The sequence below is a fragment of the Motacilla alba genome, chromosome 11, assembly GCF_015832195.1.
Source record: "Motacilla alba alba isolate MOTALB_02 chromosome 11, Motacilla_alba_V1.0_pri, whole genome shotgun sequence".
Classification (NCBI taxonomy): Eukaryota; Metazoa; Chordata; class Aves; order Passeriformes; family Motacillidae; genus Motacilla; species Motacilla alba.
Genome location: NC_052026.1, coordinates 14,683,120 through 14,702,402, shown reverse-complemented (window position 1 = coordinate 14,702,402; position 19,283 = coordinate 14,683,120). Strand labels below are relative to the sequence as shown.

At 48.0% G+C, this 19,283-nt stretch overlaps 1 protein-coding gene across 2 annotated transcripts; it reads right to left on the bottom strand.

Moving 5' to 3' along the window:
• Positions 1 to 762: 762 nt before the first annotated feature.
• On the bottom strand, positions 763 to 18,803 carry KATNB1 (katanin regulatory subunit B1). Of its 2 annotated transcripts, none has more exons than XM_038148097.1 (19): positions 18,378 to 18,803; positions 15,040 to 15,170; positions 12,872 to 12,989; positions 11,147 to 11,247; positions 10,584 to 10,625; positions 9,844 to 9,927; positions 8,784 to 8,899; positions 8,187 to 8,258; positions 7,782 to 7,932; positions 7,207 to 7,394; positions 6,948 to 7,078; positions 6,092 to 6,139; positions 5,844 to 5,920; positions 5,079 to 5,195; positions 4,144 to 4,293; positions 3,770 to 3,846; positions 3,307 to 3,381; positions 2,523 to 2,639; positions 763 to 1,948 (listed from the first exon to the last, which is right to left on the bottom strand). In XM_038148097.1, the coding sequence occupies exons 1-19, from the start codon at positions 18,415 to 18,417 to the stop codon at positions 1,816 to 1,818; spliced, it is 1,968 nt and encodes a 655-aa protein (XP_038004025.1). In that variant the 5' UTR covers positions 18,418 to 18,803; the 3' UTR covers positions 763 to 1,815. The 2 variants fall into 2 exon arrangements, with proteins under 2 accessions (XP_038004025.1, XP_038004024.1); XM_038148096.1 differs by having other exon boundaries at positions 765 to 1,948; positions 6,948 to 7,081; positions 18,378 to 18,802.
• Between the last annotated feature and the right edge of the window lie 480 nt (positions 18,804 to 19,283).

Here is a 19,283-nt window from a genome sequence, read left to right as displayed (position 1 = left end):
GAGAGCAGTGGTTAAATCCAAAGTGAGTCTCAATGTGCCCATGTCCTGCTCCACCTTGTCCTGCCCCACCTCACATCCCAACAATTGGCTGGTGGCTGGCAGAGCCTTTTCACACCTCATGGGGGTCCAGGCATGGGCTTATCACCAGATAAAGCAGGAAGCAGCTGCAGAGCAGGAGGACACACCCCCCGTGAGTGTCCTGGCGCTCGAAGCAGGCAGCACTCACCGTCAGTCCTGCAGTGGCTCAGTGCCAGGGCCTCTTGCTGTACAAGCCACTTTCGGAGCCACCTCCTCCAGAGCCACAGAGCAGAGCAGGCACTCCCCTTTGTTCCCAAGACTTGCTTGGATGAAACACCAGCAATGTGGGGACTGGCTTTAGCTTTCCTGATGGCCCCACTCCACCTCCTCAGAGCAGCCTTCCAAACGTGAACGTGCTCCCTGGCTCAGAGCTCATTGCCACTCCACCCGGATCCACTGGAGAGCCAGGGGAGGGAGTGTGTGCAGCCAGGGAGAAGGATGAGCCCTAAATGATGACACTGCTCCTTGGGCTGGGAACGACCCAGCAGAGTGAAACTGCCCCCGGGATTTTCACAAGCCACCTGGCAAGCGCTGGCTCTCCTGTTGTTCACCAGGGCCTCCCAGCAGGAAGGGTGAGAATGGTCAGCTTCCTCTGGGACAGGCAGGGAACAGAGCCCTGCTTTTCCTGGGCACTCCCAGCCAGGAGCCATGCCAAGGTGAAGAGCACTTCAAGAGATTCAGGCATTTAACACAACTTTTAAAAAAAATTACAAATATTTTAATAAAATTCATTATAAGTTACAGATTCCTGGAGAACAGGCTCCGGTGTATAAAATGGGAGAAAGGCTGGGAAGAGCAGGGAAAGCACCAAGAGGAACCTCTTTCCCCAGAGGAAAGAAGAAAGAGGGACAGAAAGGTTCTGACAGACATTTATTGGGGGGAAAAAAACCAAAAACAAACCTCTAAGAATGGTCCAGTGGATGCAGAAAGACATAACTCAGTCCATGTCCCTCTATTTCTCCACCCTTCCAAATCCTCACCCCCAAAGGCAAGCACATACGATGAGTCCTGTTTAAGTCACATGTTTTAACAAGTCCAGGTAGACCTCAGATCCAAGGACAGCCTGAAGATACTGATCCTCTACAGCCCTGGGTGCCAGCAGGGATGTCTGAGAAGCCAAGAGAAAGTCTCTTGGTTCAGGTCCTTGAGATGCACCAGCACAGTGGCACAGCGTCCTTGCCCATGTCAGATGAAGCCAAGGGGCTGGTCCCCCAAAGGGGCTGGTCCCCATGGCAGTTGAAGTCCCTTCTGTATGGAAAGGGCATCCACCCCACAGCAGGCGTTTGTGGGGCGGTGGCTGCAGTCCTCAGCAGCTGCACAGCGAGAGCGGGGCCCCGGCCCACAGGGCCAGGCAACAAGAACCGACAGCACAAGCGGGAAGGAGGGGTGACAGCAGGCTCAGAGCCCTCCTGCAGGGACAGGCCAGCACACAGAGCAGCCCAGAGCTTGATGCTGAGATGAAGAGCTGAAATGAAGCAGCTTCCCTACAGGGCTCTGTGGGGGCCCTCCACCCGCCAGGCCCCTCACACAGCACACACGTCTCTCCTCTCGGGTCCTCCATCCAGCCCCTAAGGCACCAGGGCTGGGTGGGCGACCAGCCAGGCAGACTCCACTTCCCTACCATGCTGGAGAGGGGCAGGGGGAAAGGACGGACACACGGAGAGATCTGAAATCCAGCCAGACCACGAGCAGGGGAAGCTTGGCCACCTGTATTTGTACATGAGGAGGTGGTGGTTTTTAGTCCAGGACAGCCATGAGGAGAAGCAGTTCCCGAAAGGCACTACCATGGCGGCCGCTGAGCCCAGACTTGTTCTTGACAACGTTGCTGATGTTTTTCAGCTGCTTGTAGCACAACTTGCATTTGTGAAGCCTGGAAAAAAATGACAGCAGACACAGCATGAATCCCTAGTTGCCTGAGGTGTGGCAGTTCCTGCAGTGCCAGAGAGGCAACTCAAGCAGGAGAGAAAAGCCCTGAAAATGGCCTGGAAGAGGCTGAAATATGAGCACAGCTCTGCAAAAACACCAGGCATTCAGCCCACGTCCTGATGAGACAGGAGAACGGCATCCACATAAGGGCTCTTTCAGCCCTCTTCCCCCTTTGGCAGTACAGTCCAGGGAAAAAAGAGGTGCTGTTTTCCAAAAGCTAATTCCCAGAGAGGAGCTATCCTCTGAATGAACTCAAAATCCAGGGCCTGGCTACCAAATCATGTTTCCTGTGAGGCAGAGGAGAAAGCCACAGATGGTTTTACTCCCCATACTTTGTTTAGGTGTGACTCAATGCACAAAGGCAAAGACAGTCCTTTTCCTCTGAGCATGAGGGATTGGTGTTTGCAGACAAAGGGAAGGCATGTCCAGTCTGGTATTAGAGCCCTGATGGCAGGGGCAAAGCTCACCCAAGAGAAAGGCTGGTCCCAGGAGGGAGCAAGTAGAAGCGTGTGCCTCACCTTTCCTCTCTGCTGATGTCCACTCCAACAGAAGGTGGTGCAGCAAGGATGTCTGTGATGAGTGGCAGGAATCTCTGGAGAATGAGTTTCAAGGATGTGCAGCCAGTCTGCACATAACTGAAAAACAGAGAATTGGGTCCCACTTGAATGTCAGTCTTGACCCCCCAGCACACAGCCCTCAAACAACTCCACTCCACCACCTGTATCCAAGGAAAGAGAGCAACAGCCAAGTACCAACAATACAACTGAGCTCCACAGCTTTCACAAAGCAAGCCTGTTCTAAAGGTCCTGGCACATACTCCACCCAAGGGGGACCTCTCTGCTCAAGGGCAGAGATGTCCTGCCAAGGGAACCTGGCAGAAACCTCTCTCTCAAAAGAAAGGAAGAGTAGAAACTCTATCCTAAGACAGGCTACAATTTTTCCCCCTGAAGATGAGTCCCCAGGGCTGTTGCAGGACTTCATTCCTTGCCCCAAGCTGACAGCTTCACTCCCAGCAGTGTGCAAAGCCCATTTGTTTTACATGACCCCTTCTGGCTGCCAGAGCTGTCTGAAACCAAAACATCTATGACAAATCCCACTATCCTGCTCTTCCTGCCCATGCATACTTTCTGTATCTTTTCCCACACGCACCTGGCAACTCCACCATTCTTTTTCAGGCGTCATATCAGCATGAGACTGCAGAGATTTCTCAGGATTTTCCTTCAGGTACAAAATACCCAGCGCAGCTCCCCTATCACTACCTATAACCTGTCCCTCAAGCACACCATGTTCTTGAGGCCTCACCTTTCATATTTACTTTGGAGTAGTTTTTCTATCTGTGGCAGGACTATAGTACACAAATCCAGCTTCCAAAGAGACCTGAAAAGAAAAGGACATATCCTGAGACTGGAGACCGAGGCTTTACAAAAACAAGCTGACACAAATAAGACTTCCAATGCCCAGACAGACACACTCAAGTTCACAGAGCAAGTTCACTGACTCCCCCTCGTGAGAGAAAGTGGCAGGTTAGGACATATTTCTTTGACTCTCAGCAGAATCACTTTATGAAACCCCAAGAGTTTGATTTTCCTTGGCCCCAAATAACTCCAGCAGTTACTGTCACTGCAGGCCTGAAGATGTGATTACAAGCACATGAATCTCATGCTGCCATGGCCCACTGGACATGGGGCAGGTACAAGGCAGAGCTCCAAACCCCCAACCAGGCAGCTCTTACACATCCCAGGGGCTGACCCCAGCCATGACTCACGCTTTTTGGTTGACAATATTCAAGAGATCCACGACAACAGACAGATCATTGATTGCCACTGCAGAGTCCAGAGAGTTCTGAGAGAGAAGGGGAAGAAAAAGTCATCTATTGCAGAGATCAAACTGGTTAGGCTAATGCAAATTACTATCTAGTGCTGCTTTTCCAAAACAAGGTAGAGGAAACATGAAGTTGGCCAGGGAGGAGAACTCTCTCATGGGAAAGTTTTCTCCATGTGAGTTTCTTTGTGACCATTCAGCTGCAGCACTCTGTGGTGCATCCCTGGGGACAAAAGCTGTGAGACCATGTGTTCTGTATGAGGCACAATCAGCCCCAGAGAAGCCCAGAGAGCTGCTCAGGTATCTCCACATGCTTGCCTTGATGTCACTGGTGCTCCACACCGCCCGCACGGCGTCCAGGTTCTTGTGGCGGCTGGTGAGCACCACACACATGGTCTCGTGGCCTTTCCTGATCTGGGACATGGCCTCCTCATCCACCAGCTCCGTCTGGCTTTGGTTCTTCACAGCCTGCAAGTACAGACAGCACTAACAGAGCAGGATGGTACTAACAGAGAAGGGTGGGAGCATTCCCTGGCCTAGGTGAGAGCCAATTTTGGAGCAGAGATTGTCAGTGAATACTGACTTCCTTGTAGATGGTTGTAAAAACCTTTTGAAATGGAAATGCTCAATTTGTTCTGATTTCAGTTACTAATTTCCTGCTTTTTCTACTACATTAATCACAAACGTGTTTAAACCTTTGGAAAAGCTCTCAAAAAAGGTGAACTCAAAGTAAGTTTTCAAAACCAGTATGTTTTAATGAAGAAATGTTTTCACACAAACCCATTTTTTTTATGTGAAACACTTGTCTGGGAACTGCAAGTTTTATTACAAAGGAAAAATTTTACATAATTCATTAGACTCTCATTTGCTTCTTGCCCAGGCCATGACAGAACCACTACTTCCTTTATTCACATTTAGAGTTTGGGATCATCAGGATGCTCTGGTCTTTCCCCCTTTTTAGGACAAGAAATACCCTCTCCAAGAGAGACCAAGAAGCCTCCAAGATGCCAGAGGCAGAGATTCCCGTGAAATTATTCTGTACACATAATGGCAGACACCAGTTTTTTTTAAATGAACCAGTGTCTGGTACATGGAATAGTGACTGTGTCACCCCTTGCTCTCTGCTTTGGTCACAGGTTCTTCATGAGCAGGGCTCAACTCTGCTGTATTCATACCTATCACAATGGGGCACCCCCTTTCTGATACCACCCAACACAGACATTGGCTGGAAAATATCGTCCAGTGACACTTACTGGGAGAAAGTCAGAGGCCTTCAGACCAATGGGCTCATTCCTGGCTGCAGGAATCACTGATGGCTCTGTTCTGCTCAAAGAAGTTGAGGCAATCAGTGGCCTCTGGACTGGATCAGGCTGCAGGAGAAATGGGGATAAAAGCTCTAGCAGGAACACTTTGGCCCTAGTCTGATGACCTTTATTTCTGACCTGCTTTCTTCTCACAGCAGGGCCCTAACACAGAAGCAGTCTGCAGTTTGCTAGCATAATTTAAGAGGCAATAAAGTGTCTCTCAGGTACACACCACGATATAATTAAGGTTTGTAAAGAACATGGAGATGCCCCAGCAGAAGTGCCAAGTGATGTTATTGTTATCTGAAATTAGGGCAATGGGCTGTGGCCAGCCTGAAGGCTAAGAGAGAATTCTAAAGAAGCCAGTAAAATGAATACTGGTCCATCAGCTGCTTGTACTTTTGGCAACAAAACTGCCTCTGTTCAAGCATTTGTAGAAACCTGGCACTTGATTCTCTGAGTGCCCCACTTTTTAGATGCAAGGAGAAGCACCACTGCAAGCACAAGCAGCAAACTAAAACAACAGAGCCTGTCGAAGGCTTGGCCTTGGTTTCACTGCTAAGGCAAGACACTTGGCAGCACAAAGCCTGGAGCGGCACTTTTACTGTCCTGCAGTGAAGGAATCAGCCTGAGCAGGAATCACAAATTCTCCAGCTCTGCCCATGGCTCGCAGAGGGAGCAGGAGCAGCGATTCACAGAGCACACAGAACGTACCAGCTCCTGCTTTGGCAGCGAGGTCTGGACATCCGCAGCTTGGCTGGGCTTCACTGCTTCCTTTGCAGTTCCTGGCTCTACCAAGAGGGAGAGAAGTGGGAAAGCAGAAACTGAGTGTTACTTTCAAGAGTTGAGAGCAAAGGTTCTGTTTAGCTATACTACAAGGAGTAATTTCTGCCTTCAGGCAGCCCTCCCTCTTTTGAAGGCCATTAACCCCATCCCCACCAAGGGGTGATTTCCATACTCACCATCCTCAGGAGGGGCAGGAAAGGGCTCATTTCGAGGAGGAGTTCGGCCTACAGAAAAAGATTTAAATAATAAACAAATGAAGGAGCATCCAAGGCTACAGATAAATGCTAAGTCAACCTTGGAGCAGAGAAATCTCCAACAACTCCACACATGAGGTAATCAGTGATACAACAAGCAGATTACCCCTGTTGGACCTTGATACTATTGTTGAGTTTAGCTAAAAGCTTTCAGCCTTCATGGACAGAAGGGACAAAACTGACCCCTGTGGTTCACTGCTGCTGTAGAGGTGTGAACCAAGAGACAAGGCACTGTCACAACAAATGATATTAGGAAAAATCCACCTCCTGTTATTGATTTATATATGTAAATACAAATAATGCAATGAATCCCTCAGAAAGAGTATCTCATTTTTATCATTTGCATAAAAATGAGATAACAGACACTGCACAATGCTTCCTAAACAACAAGTCTTTGCTTTAACAAAACATTTTGCCTTTCCTTCTTTAAAGAAGACTGCTGATCTTATACCTATCAAAATTCTAAGCTAATAAAATTCCCTTAACACTCTCATAAGAACAGGAAGGCAGCACATTTACAATGAAGCTCTGCATTCTGAACCAGGCTTCAAACAGACATCACTGTAACCTAGAAAAGGTGCCTTCTTTAAGCCATTCACCAACATGATCTGTGCATCAGTGTCCAAGCGCAGAATATTAAAGAAAAGCTTTCTAAACTCTCCAGTCACAGGTGAAGCCTCTGTTCCAGTAAGCCAAAGGTCAGTTCTATCAAATCAGTCTAGTGCCCTGATCTCAAACCCAAACACTACTCAAAAGCACTATAAACCCTGGTACTGACAGATTGCATTCTTGGGCTGGAAGATCTCTTTGTAATCCTCCTGGTTCTGGATCTCAGCCTTTGATTCCTTCTCATCCCGGTCATCTTCACTGCTAGGACTGTGCCTCTCACTCTCAGAGTTGTGCTTCACTCTGCTGTGGAAAAAGAGTTGTTGTCAGGGGATGTCATATTGTCAGAGAGAGAGAGAGAGAGAGAACACTGAGTGCCTGGGACACTTCCTTAAAATCTGGAAACTCAACAAGCCAGCAGACCGCCTCACCTCTGTGGCTTGCTGCAGCTCGTTGAGGGCCTGTCATAGATGCGGCGAAGGGAGGACCCTGTGGGGGTAGGTGGCACAAGAGGCTGGTCGTCCCTGATCAACCCATGAGGAATAGAATCTGACTTTGGGACTCTGCTGAGATCCACAACGAAGGAAGAGACTGTGCTTTGTGCAAAGGAAACTCCTATCTGCAGAGGCAAAAGATCAAGATAATTCACCAAGGAGTGGGGTGCACACCAGCCCTTCAGAGAAAAGGCACAATGGAGTGCCCCTGAGCAACTGTCCTGGAGGACTGCTCAGTTCAGTGCTGTGGATTTTTCAACCTGATGTTGCCAGCAACCTTGAAAGGCTTGGATAAAACTTTTGCCAAGCACAGCTTCTAAATACTAGTCAAACTAAGCTCCAGCTCTTTCCTCCAGAAGCCAGAGACACAAAGTGGAGCACAAGGCACACAGCCTTTGGGCATGCTGCAAGCCCTGACACAAGCTTACAGGTCTGAAGGCCTGCAAGGAGGCAGCAGGATTTTATCTTGTGTTTCACAGCTGCCTATCCCTGCCTCAGGAGCAGTGGCTTACCAGCTGGTTGTTGCTGATAGACAAGTCAGCTACTTTTCCCCAGTTCACCAAGACCACATCAAAACAGCGCTCTGGCTCCCAGCCGTACACACGCAGCGAATCCTGGAAGCCGCTGTACAAGCAGCAGCCGTCAGGGTTGAAGAGCACACACCTGGGAGGAAGGCAGGAGGAGAATCAGGCACAGCATTCCCACCTTGCTCAGTCCCTGCGGATCTCTGACTACACTGAACACCTTCAGTTCTAACAATGAACCTTTGCAATGTGGTGTTCACCTGTGCAACCCGGTGGGCCTGTGGAATATCTCCAGCAGCCCAAACTTCTCCTCAGTAAAGTTTCTCTCTGAGACCCCCCCTTCACCCCACCTTTAGTCTCTGCCTAGCACATTTCAGTAGGAATTTAATGTACCTGACAGGAGTGGCCTCCTCTTCAATACAGCTCACAACTTGAAACTTCTCCAAGTCCCAGAACCGAACAGTCCTGTACACACAACACAACAAAATTCATTGCTCGTCGCTCTAAAAATCACAGTAGGATCCAGATTTTAAACAAAACACTAACAGTCAGAATGACTTTTGCTGTTGTGCACATACAGTGACCCTACACAGAAGGCTGGTCTAGCTAAGATCCAAGAATCCAGACAGAGACACTCAGAGGCTCTAGACACGGGCAGGCATTTAGAGCCAGCCCAGAGCTAAGAGAACACCCTGCCAGCTGAGCAGGGCTGCCTGCTGTCCACACAGGATGTCAGCTGGATTTGCAAGAGGCTTGGGGTTACACATTGGTTTCTAGTGTGGCAGAAGGTGCCATCAATTTTGGATGAGAAGGGAAGATCTCCATGTTCTGCTTATCACAGATGTCATGTCCTGCTGTCTACATGCATGGCTCTAGCAATGGCAGGTTTGAATTGAGTGACATTCCTCTTGACATTCCTCTTACAAGGAAGGGCATCAGGAAATGGAACAGACATATACATTTCCCTTCTTTCTCCTTCCCCTTATGTACCTGTCAGAGCTGCCAGAAGCCAAAAGGTATTCATTGGGATGGAATTCAACAACGTTTACTGGACCGGTGTGTCCTGTAAACTCAAACATCAACTTCCCAGCAGTCAGATCCCACAGCTGAAAGGAGGAAAGAACAGAGACTCTTGAAGAGATTTAATGTCAGAGATTTCCAATACACCTGGGATTTCCTTGTACTGGTAACCTTGTAACACTAGCCCCCTCCAAGAACAGACCCATGTCTGTCAAAGAAGGCAATAATCAGGGAAAGAGTACCATCCAAATCATTTAAGGCTTTGTTTTGGTGGGGTGTTTTTGTTGTTTTTTGTTTTTGCATTATCTTTTATTTTCCATGTAACTTGTCCCCTCGAAGTTTCTGGTTTATATTTAGAGACTGAGACAAAATATAGCAGTTCCATCTGTCCCCACAGACTGTATCTCAAAAGTGAACAAACAAAAATCCAAAAGCTCTGAATCCCTTAGCAATTCCTTCTTCCTGTGCTCTGCTCTCCACTTGAAAATGCAATGAAATAACTGATCAGTTAATCTCATGTGAAACTGAAAATAAAATCAGTCCTTCATCTCCATTCCTCCATACTCCATGTGAAACAACTGAAGTCACTGCTTCAGTCAATACTTTCCTGAACTCCTCCTCTTGCTCTGCTCAGTCCTGACAGCAATTTTCAGACTGATAATCACATGTAATGTGTACAACACAAACAGAGCCAGAAATTAGTCTGGTGAAGCAATGTGCTGCGGACAACTCATTCTACAAGGCCAACATTCAAATATCACAACTCTACTGCATCAAAACATTGATTTTTCTGTGCACAGTCTCTCCCAATGTGTCTGCTGGATAAGGGCATTTCAACCCAGGCAGCTCTTCCATGGGTGTTGTGGGCCATCCCCACAAGAAAACCAATCTCTGCAAACGCACAGGGCTCAGCCAGTTGCCAAATGAACTAAGGGTATTTATGAGTGAATGCTGGTAATGCCTGGTAAAAAGACAATCCCAGCATTTCCATGTGCCACAAGCACATAAGGAAGGTGTCACAATAAATTACCTTTACAGTGTGATCATCAGCAGCAGAGGCCACCCATTTCCCATCAGGGCTGAAGCGGAGACACCGAACTGCTTCTGTGTGACCCTGAAATGAGGAAAACAAACAACAGTCTGGCTTTTGTCTTTCAATCCTATACAATATAATAACCCAAAACCAATCAAGTGTTTTACAGAGCTCACAGCTTGCAGAACACAACACTGTACTCAAGACACCACACACAACCACACTAAATGTGTGTAATCTCTGTCACCTAGTCACTTATGACATCAGTTTAAGTATGGTAAATACAGATCTGGCTTCACTAATAAGAATCAGTTCTAAATTACAGATTTACATATGGTCAGATAGAAGTGCTGTGGCACTTAGTCTCTCGTTTCTACATGAAATTAATATACAAGTTCTTCAGATAGAAAAAGGTCCCAAGAACAGAACCATCTCAGTGCAGTGGTAATACCATTAAGAATACAAAGAAACCCTCACGGATGCTCTCCATCCCCCACTGAAGCCATCTACACTACAGCACATGATACCCACTGATATCCTATAATATCTATTTCATATTCCCATACAGATTGCAGAGGCCTGCTGAGGTTTGCCAGGCCACTTCATAAATCCTGCAGATCTTATTTTCATGCTGGAAAACCAGGAAGTTCATTGCACATAATCACGTTTAGATTTGCTCACAAGTCCTCAAAATAAGTATTTCTCCCCTCTTTGCCAAACCTAATGAAATATTTTACCTTGAATGTGAAGATACAGCCTTTTCTTCTTACATCCCAGAGCTACAAGGAAGAAAAGCAAACGAATAGTATGTTTAGAGCAGTATGTTGGGAGCTCAAGGGTCCTGCCAGAACAAGGGATGTCTGTGTCACCAAGCTAACAGCTACTGCAGAATGAATGGGCTGCTGAACCCCTGTAGGCCTTAGGAGTATTTTCTAAGTCCCCAAGTGAGAATCACTCCTGGAAGGTATCTCCTGCTACAGCAGCTCAGTTCTGACGGTCAAACACAGTCTGAGGAAGCAGATACAACCCATAGCAACCAGGACATCTGTGCTTGCTGACACCAGGTCTTGGCTGGCACCTTACTCAGAGCCACATTCCACACCAGAGGAGTCACACTCATGAGCTGGCTGTGAAAATACACACACGGATTTCACAAGCACTCACAAACACACCTGCCCACACACGGAAATGATGATGCGCTGCATCCACCAACAGCTTGACACAAAACATGTTCTGGCACTCTTCAAAACAAAGACACTGCAAGTAAAGAGAGAAATCTCTGGTGGAAGCTGGGTTTTACCTTAATGTTGGTGTCCAAAGAGCCAGATGCCACAAAGCTTCCAAAAGGATGGAAATGAAGGCTGCAGATATTTGCTTTGTGACCTGGTAGGGTACGAAGAACTGGGAAAAGGAGAGGCAGAGCAGAGAGAAGGAATAGGGGAAAAACATTTAATAGTTCATTTCCACCAGACACCATGCAGAAGTGTAGCCATACTACCCCCACCATTATTTTGTGGAAATGCCTCTGAGTTTACCCTGGCAATGCAAAGAAACAGCACTAGAAAGCCCGTGATCAATGAACTTAATGACAGTCCTGTCCTTAGGTATGGAAACTACAGACAGAACTCCAAGGATCTCCATTCTGAATGTGAGGCAGCTGGCAGGCAGTGCATCTTTCCATCTGTTACACAGACAGCAAAATGGGCCGGAGAAGGAACAGTTTTGGCTGGGAAGTGAAGTGAAACAGCCTTGGCACCCCATCCAGGCACCACCTCTTAGGTTCCAATATTCACCTGGAGCCCTTCAATTGCCCCTTGCAAGAATCACCATAAAGACAGGAAATGGATGCTTAGGGAGCAGGAGACAAAGAAACGATCAGTGTTTCAGCAAGTCATCAAGTAACACCCCTGTAATTCTGGAAACCAGCAAGGACCAGTAGAACTGGTACATCGTATCTCGGCAAGCAGTGACAAATGCAGAACTCAACTCTAAGAAAAACTGCTCAGATAACAACAAGGGCAATCCCTGTCCCTCATCCGTCATGTGGAACAAGCTGATGATTCCCCTGGCAGAAATTAGCTCTTGAGCCAGAGCTGGGGGTGGCCATTTGCACAGACACTGGCTCATAGGTCTTCTAATAAATGCAGCCAGATCAGCTACTCCCCACGGGCAGAGCCAAACGATTCCATAACTGAGCTGATTCTAACTGTCTGAATGACATCAGTGCTTTCCATTATTGATGCTGCCTGTGGTTTGCCTCCTTAGCTCAGCCAGTGTAAGTCTATTTTCATTACACATTCCTTCTATGAACAAGTAGTAACCTATAAGAAATACTCAGTCATTTTCTGGTATTCCTGCTGGAATGCACTCAAGTGATGTATGACACCTTTGCAAATTCATTCTAGGATTTGAGGATAATGCAATAAATAAAGCATGACTCAACAGTGGCCTTTAAAGAATCAGAGCTTGATGAGTTCATAGCTTTTACAGTTTATTAAAAATTAGGTCTTTGTCTATTTATGTGGCCATGCAAGAGCAGGAGAGCAGAAAAATTTCTAGAGGAAAAAAGAAAAGTTAGAACCTAAGAACAAGAAGTCAACAAGCAGGGGAATCCTGCTTTTATGCAGAACCTAATAAACTTAAAACTTCCAATCTGGTTTGGGATCCTTTTATTAAGATTAACAATTCAAAGTTGAGACTCTGAATGCAAATTCTGTATGCCTAGCTATCTATACGTGCATGGAAACTGATCTGGAATACAGATTTTGACACAGTCAGGTCAAAACCATAGAAACTAGTTCCTCAGATCAGTGTCCCCAAAACACATCCAAATTTCTGCTCAAGCATGAATACACACCTCTATCCCGCAGTAGAAGGACAAAAAAGAGATGCAGATGAAGAAGAAAGCAATACCAGGCTCCTGTTCCTTCTTAAATCAGGAACCTTCTGGGTCAGTATAGACATTAAACACAAGGATGCCCCAAAAAGTGTGCATGACCAGGAGCAAAAACTCATGGGCACATACCTTTGGCAGCTTCCAGGTCCCAAACTCGAATGGACCCTGACCGGGACCCTGCAACTATGAGCTTCTCATTTGGGTTGACTTGTAGGCTCTCGATGGGGGTTGTGTGGCCTGTCAAGCTCTGCAAAGAAAACCACCAGTGGCAGTCAACAGCTGCTGGCACAGCCCTGTAGGAACACAGGAGCCTTAGGAACCATGGCACTGCTCATACTCAGGGGTAACTCTTTTGCCATGAGCTGGCACCACCTGGCTGTGCCACAGTCCTTTTTCCTCAGCAGCCACCAGGGTGGCAGAGCACTCTTAAGCCCATCACTGCACCCAGCACAGCACACCTGTATTCCCACATTATCTTTGGAGTAACTTTCTGGGGCACAATGACTAAGTTTTAAAGGATGCATCAACAGAGACACAGGTAGTTAAACATTAGGTGCGGATGTTCAGACAAGGCTGACACATTCTTACATCATAAAAATTATGCTGTGGTAGCACAATGGCACCGTCTTTGTTCTAAATGGGTCATGTAAGTGTCATGAACCAGTTACAAAACCAAAGCAAGAGCAAAAGCAGGGCTACTTTGAAACCTTCACACAAGCACCGAGCCATAGGTTGCTGCCAGCAATGGATGTCACAGTGACAGCGTGGTGCTAACACTGAAGTACTGACTTGAGGCATAAGGCAGTAATTCACATGAAGTTCCTTTCATCCTTCAGCACCTGAAAGCTTATAAATTACATCAGTGTTTTGAAAAGGCCTGTATTTTAGTAAAACACAAGAATATTTAAAACTGGCTCTAGAAAACAAATCCCACCATTGCAGACTTTCTGCTTGCCAAATAAGCAGTATTCTCTGCTTTAGTCCATCCTCAAATGTCTTTTTAAATAGCTACACTAGCTCTGTGCCTCCCACACACGTACAGAGGCTGGGAATGCCAGTTGGAAGCTGCCTGCTCTGATGGAGCTTTCTTAGGAATCCATGTGCAATTGAAATCCTTTACAAAATCCACAGTAGCAACTGCCATTACTGAGAACTAGAGCTCACACTTAAACCAAGTCCCAATGTTACTTGAAAAGTTCCTCTTCTCCCTCTTTTCCAACACAAACATCCATAATCATTATAATATAAACACTAAAAATGAACTTCAGAGGACAACCCCAAAAATCAAGATTCTTTTGATATACAAGAATAGCACAAGCAGCTCCAGTCAGTCCCTGCCTCTCAGAAATAGCAGCTCTCAGCATCTGTGGTTCCAGGCAGCACAGGAGAGGTGCAGCTCTGCCACCACAGAAAGGTACAGAGTTAGTCCTTCAACCTTCTTCTCGAGTAAGGCAATAGTCCAGTTTCAAACTGGAGTCATGCCACCACCAAGGGCCTGAAAAGACACTGATTAACTGCACTGTGCAAAAAGCACAGCCCTGCTAAAGGTGATCATTCACACATTTAATGAACGGAAAAATAAAGTGGACAAATTCTCCTTTCAGCCTTTTTGACCTGCCTTTCCTGATTTTTTTCTCACGAGGCTCACACTGTGAGAGCGACGCCTTTGATACCACAACATTATTGTGTTGTTAATTAAACAAATGACAAGAGATGTGCGAAAGTTGGTTTTATACAACACCCACTCAAAGTGATGCAGGATAGATATCTGTTAAATATATATTTATGGTGCTCTTCAGTGATCACTGCTGGGGTAACCCTACCCTTGCTACCACACTGCAACCAGAGTTACTCCTCACCAGCCTACAGCAAACTATTGTGGCAACCATCGTGGTGACAATTAGGGCACAGGGGGGAATGCATGCTGCTGTGACTGCAAACCCCAGGGTATAAAACTGGCCCCTGCAGCCTGCACTATAAAACTAGCTCTTCTCATACAAAACTCTTCCTTTAATTATTTGTAGCCTGGTAATATAATAAAGCACAGTATTTATTATGTGAGTAAGCACTGGTACAGCTCAAGCATTCCCACAACGTCTCCAGAGCAGTGGTCTCACCAGGCACCCAGTTCTGTCTCTATCTTTAGCTAAAATCTGGTTACACAGCTTTGTGTTGGCAAACCCTATTCAAAAGTCCCACAGGCTCCACCCCAACAATCTTTCCCCTCATTCTCTACCCTCCAAACCTCAGAATTAATATTCCCACCGCCCAAAAGCTGAAAACAGGCCTGTTCTTACCATGATGCAGTTGGGCTTGCTAACTGACCATATGTTGACCCGGCAGTCGTCTCCTCCAGTGGCCAGCATCCGTCCCGAACCTTTTCCCAGGACCACTGAGGATACATTGCTGCTGTGGGCCATGATCTCTTCTGCACAAAACAAAGCCAACACTTATTACAGATCAGTTATAAAAATTTTCATCCCATCCCTCCAAAAGGTCTAAAAAAAAAAATTCTTTCTCCAGAAACACTTTCCAGTTTCCACTGGACGAGCTGCAGCAGCCCACTGTTCAGATAAGAAGTCACACTATTATCTTGCTTTGAACAGTCCTTCTTGGCTCTTCCTGCTGCACTAAAACATTCGCTGACCAAAGTTTCACAACTCCAGTGCTCACATGGCTCACAAAAAGCACCTTCTCTCACTTGCAGCAGCTCAGGAGCTTTTAAAGATTTGCTCAAGTGCAGCAAAGCACTTCACCTGCAGTAATGCACAGCAGCCAGAGTCACCTAGTGAAAGGCCCTCTAATCCTGTTCTAGACAGCAGCAGACAGTCCAACCCGAGAGGAACTGGCAGAGGAGCAGCAGCACAGTTTGTTACCTTACCCAGAAAAAAGCCAGACTCAGCAGTGGGGAGAGGTGGAGCTCCCTTCCCTGAGCTTTGGCAGAGACTCTGCTACATCCCCACTAGGGAACACAGCAAAACTGAGCACTGCAGGGCATGCAGCTGTGACAAAGGAGGGTGAATATCCATCCAAATGGGCAGAAAATAACAAATCTGATTGATGCTAAATGACTGCTAAAAAACTGGGAGCTCAGGGGGATGCTCTGACACTGCAACAACAGAACTCTATGGAAACCTCATCATAAAGAAACCAATTTGGGTCAAAAAAGAAGCAAAATTAGCATATTTGCTTACACATCTCACAGTGGAATTTTAAATTCATTCAGAATTTTGGCAGGGGCTTTTGGCAGATGCATTTACCAATATCTTCATCTAACTGTTCTCTTCTTTGAAACATCACAGGATTTGCATGCCTAATAGTTATGAAACTATAAAAAAGGCTAGGTAGAATCAATGCAGCTTTCATTCAGATTGTTTGGCTGGGAGGAGCAATGTGATCATTTTACACGCAACACTAATCCAAAAGGATTTCAGATGGCTGCAATAATAATTACAGGTACTTTGATCTCAAACTCTCAGGAGTGTTTTTCTGAAAGCAAAACTGCGCAACTTTCACTTGGGCTGGAGAAACACCTTTCCAATTACAAAGGTGACTGGACCATAAATTACATGTGAAGGGCAAATCTGAAAATACAACTGCATTGTGTCGAAAGACCAAACTTCCACATGAAACTGCTAAAACAAAGCCTGTATGGATACACAGACTATAAGGTAACCAAAAGTACAATTAGCATTACCAGACCAACTCAGTAGTTAAAATTGCAAAGACAGATGCTGAGCATTGCTGCTGAAATGAGTGTGTCAGCAGCTCCACTTCTTCCTGTCTTGATTTCATTCTTAATAATATACTGTAAGTTTAAAAGTCATTGTGGAAGCATCCAACCCTCTGTTCCTGAAAGCCAGGTGATAAACTGATGTCTGCCTTGGGCAGAGAGGTTCATTTGCTCTCCCACAGGTCCCTTAAACCCACAATTTTTTTATTTAATGGAGTTCTTGTCACCAGCTATCACCTACCAGCCCAGTAACACTCAACTCCTAATTAGCATTGCTGAAACAGCCCTAACACTCAGAATGCTTTTCCCTCTAAAGAGGGTGCTAAGATGGGGCAGCACCCAGCAAAAATGAAGATCAAGAACCTCTGCACACCTCTGGAAAATGGAGATGGACAGACTTTCAGCTCTTCCTGCAACTGGAGTTTCAGGGATGGGAAGATAACAGCAAACTGGCTTTCTGCTCAGAAAGATACAAATCCTAAGTCAGTAATCTCAGATGACTTCATGTGTTACCAGCCAAGGACACTATTTCTGACAGCCAGTTTCCAGAGCCCACTCACTGACCAAAGCAACTGATCACATCCTATTGCTTCTGAGCATTCCTCAGTAAAATAACTCATCAGTGACATGACAGAAATTGATAGTCAGCAACTGTCTACTGCTCCTTCAGAGGAAGAACAATGGACATGAAACCAGCAGATTCTTACTGTCTCTTGCAAAGCAATTTCAAGAGTGTGGGACACACAGGCCCTGCAAAGATCACCTCATTTCTCCTGCAGCAGAGAGCTCAGTGAACCTTCTGTAACAAGTGAGCACCAATGAAAGACAACCCCAAAGAGGCTAAGTTTGAGGCCTTCTCCCTGATACTGAGGGGATGTCCCATCAAAACCTGGCTCTCAAGAGCAGTTTTCGTTGAATGACAGAATATTCTGAGTTGGAAGGGACCCACGAGGATCAAGTCCGACTCCTGCTTATCCTACACAGGACAATCCCCCCTTTTCCTGAGAGTGTTGGCCAAACGCAGGCTTGGTGCAGTAAGCACCTCCCTGGGGAGCCTGCTCCTGAGAAGGTGAAGAACCTTTTCCTAATATTCAACCTAAACATTCCCTGGCACAGCTCCAGAGGCTCGCTCAGGTCCTTTCACTGGTCACAGACAGCAGAGATCAGAGCTGTCCCTCCAATGCACTCATGAAGAAGCTGCAGCTCATGATAAGCTCTGCCCTCAGCCTCCTCTTCTCCAGGCTGAACAAGCCAAGAGATCCCAATCACTCCTTTGCATGCCTTCCCCTCTAGACCCTTCACCATATTCACAGTCCTTCTTTGGATGCTCTCCAAAAGCTTTCTATCCTTCTTAAACTGTGGTGCCCGAATCTGCCCCCAGGACCCGAGGTGAGGCTGCACCAGCACAGAGCAGAGTGGGACCATCACCTTCCTCGGTGCACCCCGGGGCACAGCTGGCCCTTTGGGCTACCAGGGCACCCTGGTGACTCATTTTCAACTTGACATCGACCAGGACTCCCACATTCCTTTTTGTGGGACTGCTCTCCAGCCTCTCATTCCACAGTCTCTCTGTACATCCAGGGCTGCCCCTCGACAGGTGCCCATCCCTCACTGCCCCGGCTGTTCTTGTACTACCGTAGAGTCATGTGGGGTTAGACAGGCACTGAGCCTAGCGCTGCAGCAACTATCCGGAAAAAATACAGACAGTGACCCTCTGAAAATAGCACTGACAAGGCCACGCTATTCATTGTGCCGCTATGTTTTCCAACAGGACTTCCCGGAGTTAAAAATTCCACTCAGCAATGCAGAAAGAGGGCAGGGGCACCGTCTCCGGGGCAGGGATGAGGCGGCTCCCACCCCTCCCCGCTCCCAGCCGGGGCGGCTCCCCCGCCCGGCACTCACGCAGCTTCCATGCCGTCTTCGTGGTGACGGCCACGGCCATGGCTCAGCGCGGCGCCTCTCGGGCGGGCAGCGCTTTCCTCCTCCCGCCGAGGCTCCGCTCCGCTAGCGCGTCCTACGGCCAGGCCGTGCACCGGGGCTGCCCCGGCCGTCCTGCGGGCACTCAAACACGGTCACGGCGAGACTCTCCTGAGAGGCGGCGCGGCGGGGGACGAGGCCTCACCGCTGACGAACATCACGGGACGGGTGCGCTGGTCGGGGCTCGGGCGATCGCCTGGACGCTGGCGGCGGAGGGGCCCGGCGGTACCGGACCGGGACCCCCTGCCCGCCTCCGCCCCGCAACCGGCCCCTCACAACAACCCCGCGCCGCGCCGGGCGGTTGCCCGGGCTCCGCGCGCCGCTCGGCCAATAGGAAGCGAGGGCGGGGTGGTTGCCATGGCGACGGCAGCGCGGCCGCCACTCGCAGAGCGGCTTCTTGGCGGAGCCCCGCAGGGGCGGCCAATGAGGAGGCGGCGCTCTGGATGGGGGCCGCCATTTTGCGGGGCCGCCCTGAGGGGCGGGGGCCGGGCTGCTCCCGCTCTGCGGCCGCTCCGGAGCTTCCGTGAGGGCGGCCGGGGACTGTCCCGGTACTCTCAGCTCACGGCCCGCCGATGGTTGAGGCCGTCTGCCCCTGGGCTGCGGCCGGTGCGCCCTGTTAGGCGGTTCTCGGGCACAGCCCCTGCGGGAGCGGGACTCTTGCGAGGTTTCTGTGACTCTCCCGCCGGCTGAGGGGCGGTCGCGCCGCTTGTGCGTGTTTGTCGGAGTCTTTGAAACCAATTACTCCGTCAGCAAAGAAAAATCCAATTAACTTGACGCTATTCCTTGATAATCACCTAAGAATGAAGGCGGAATTTCAAGGACCACATCCTT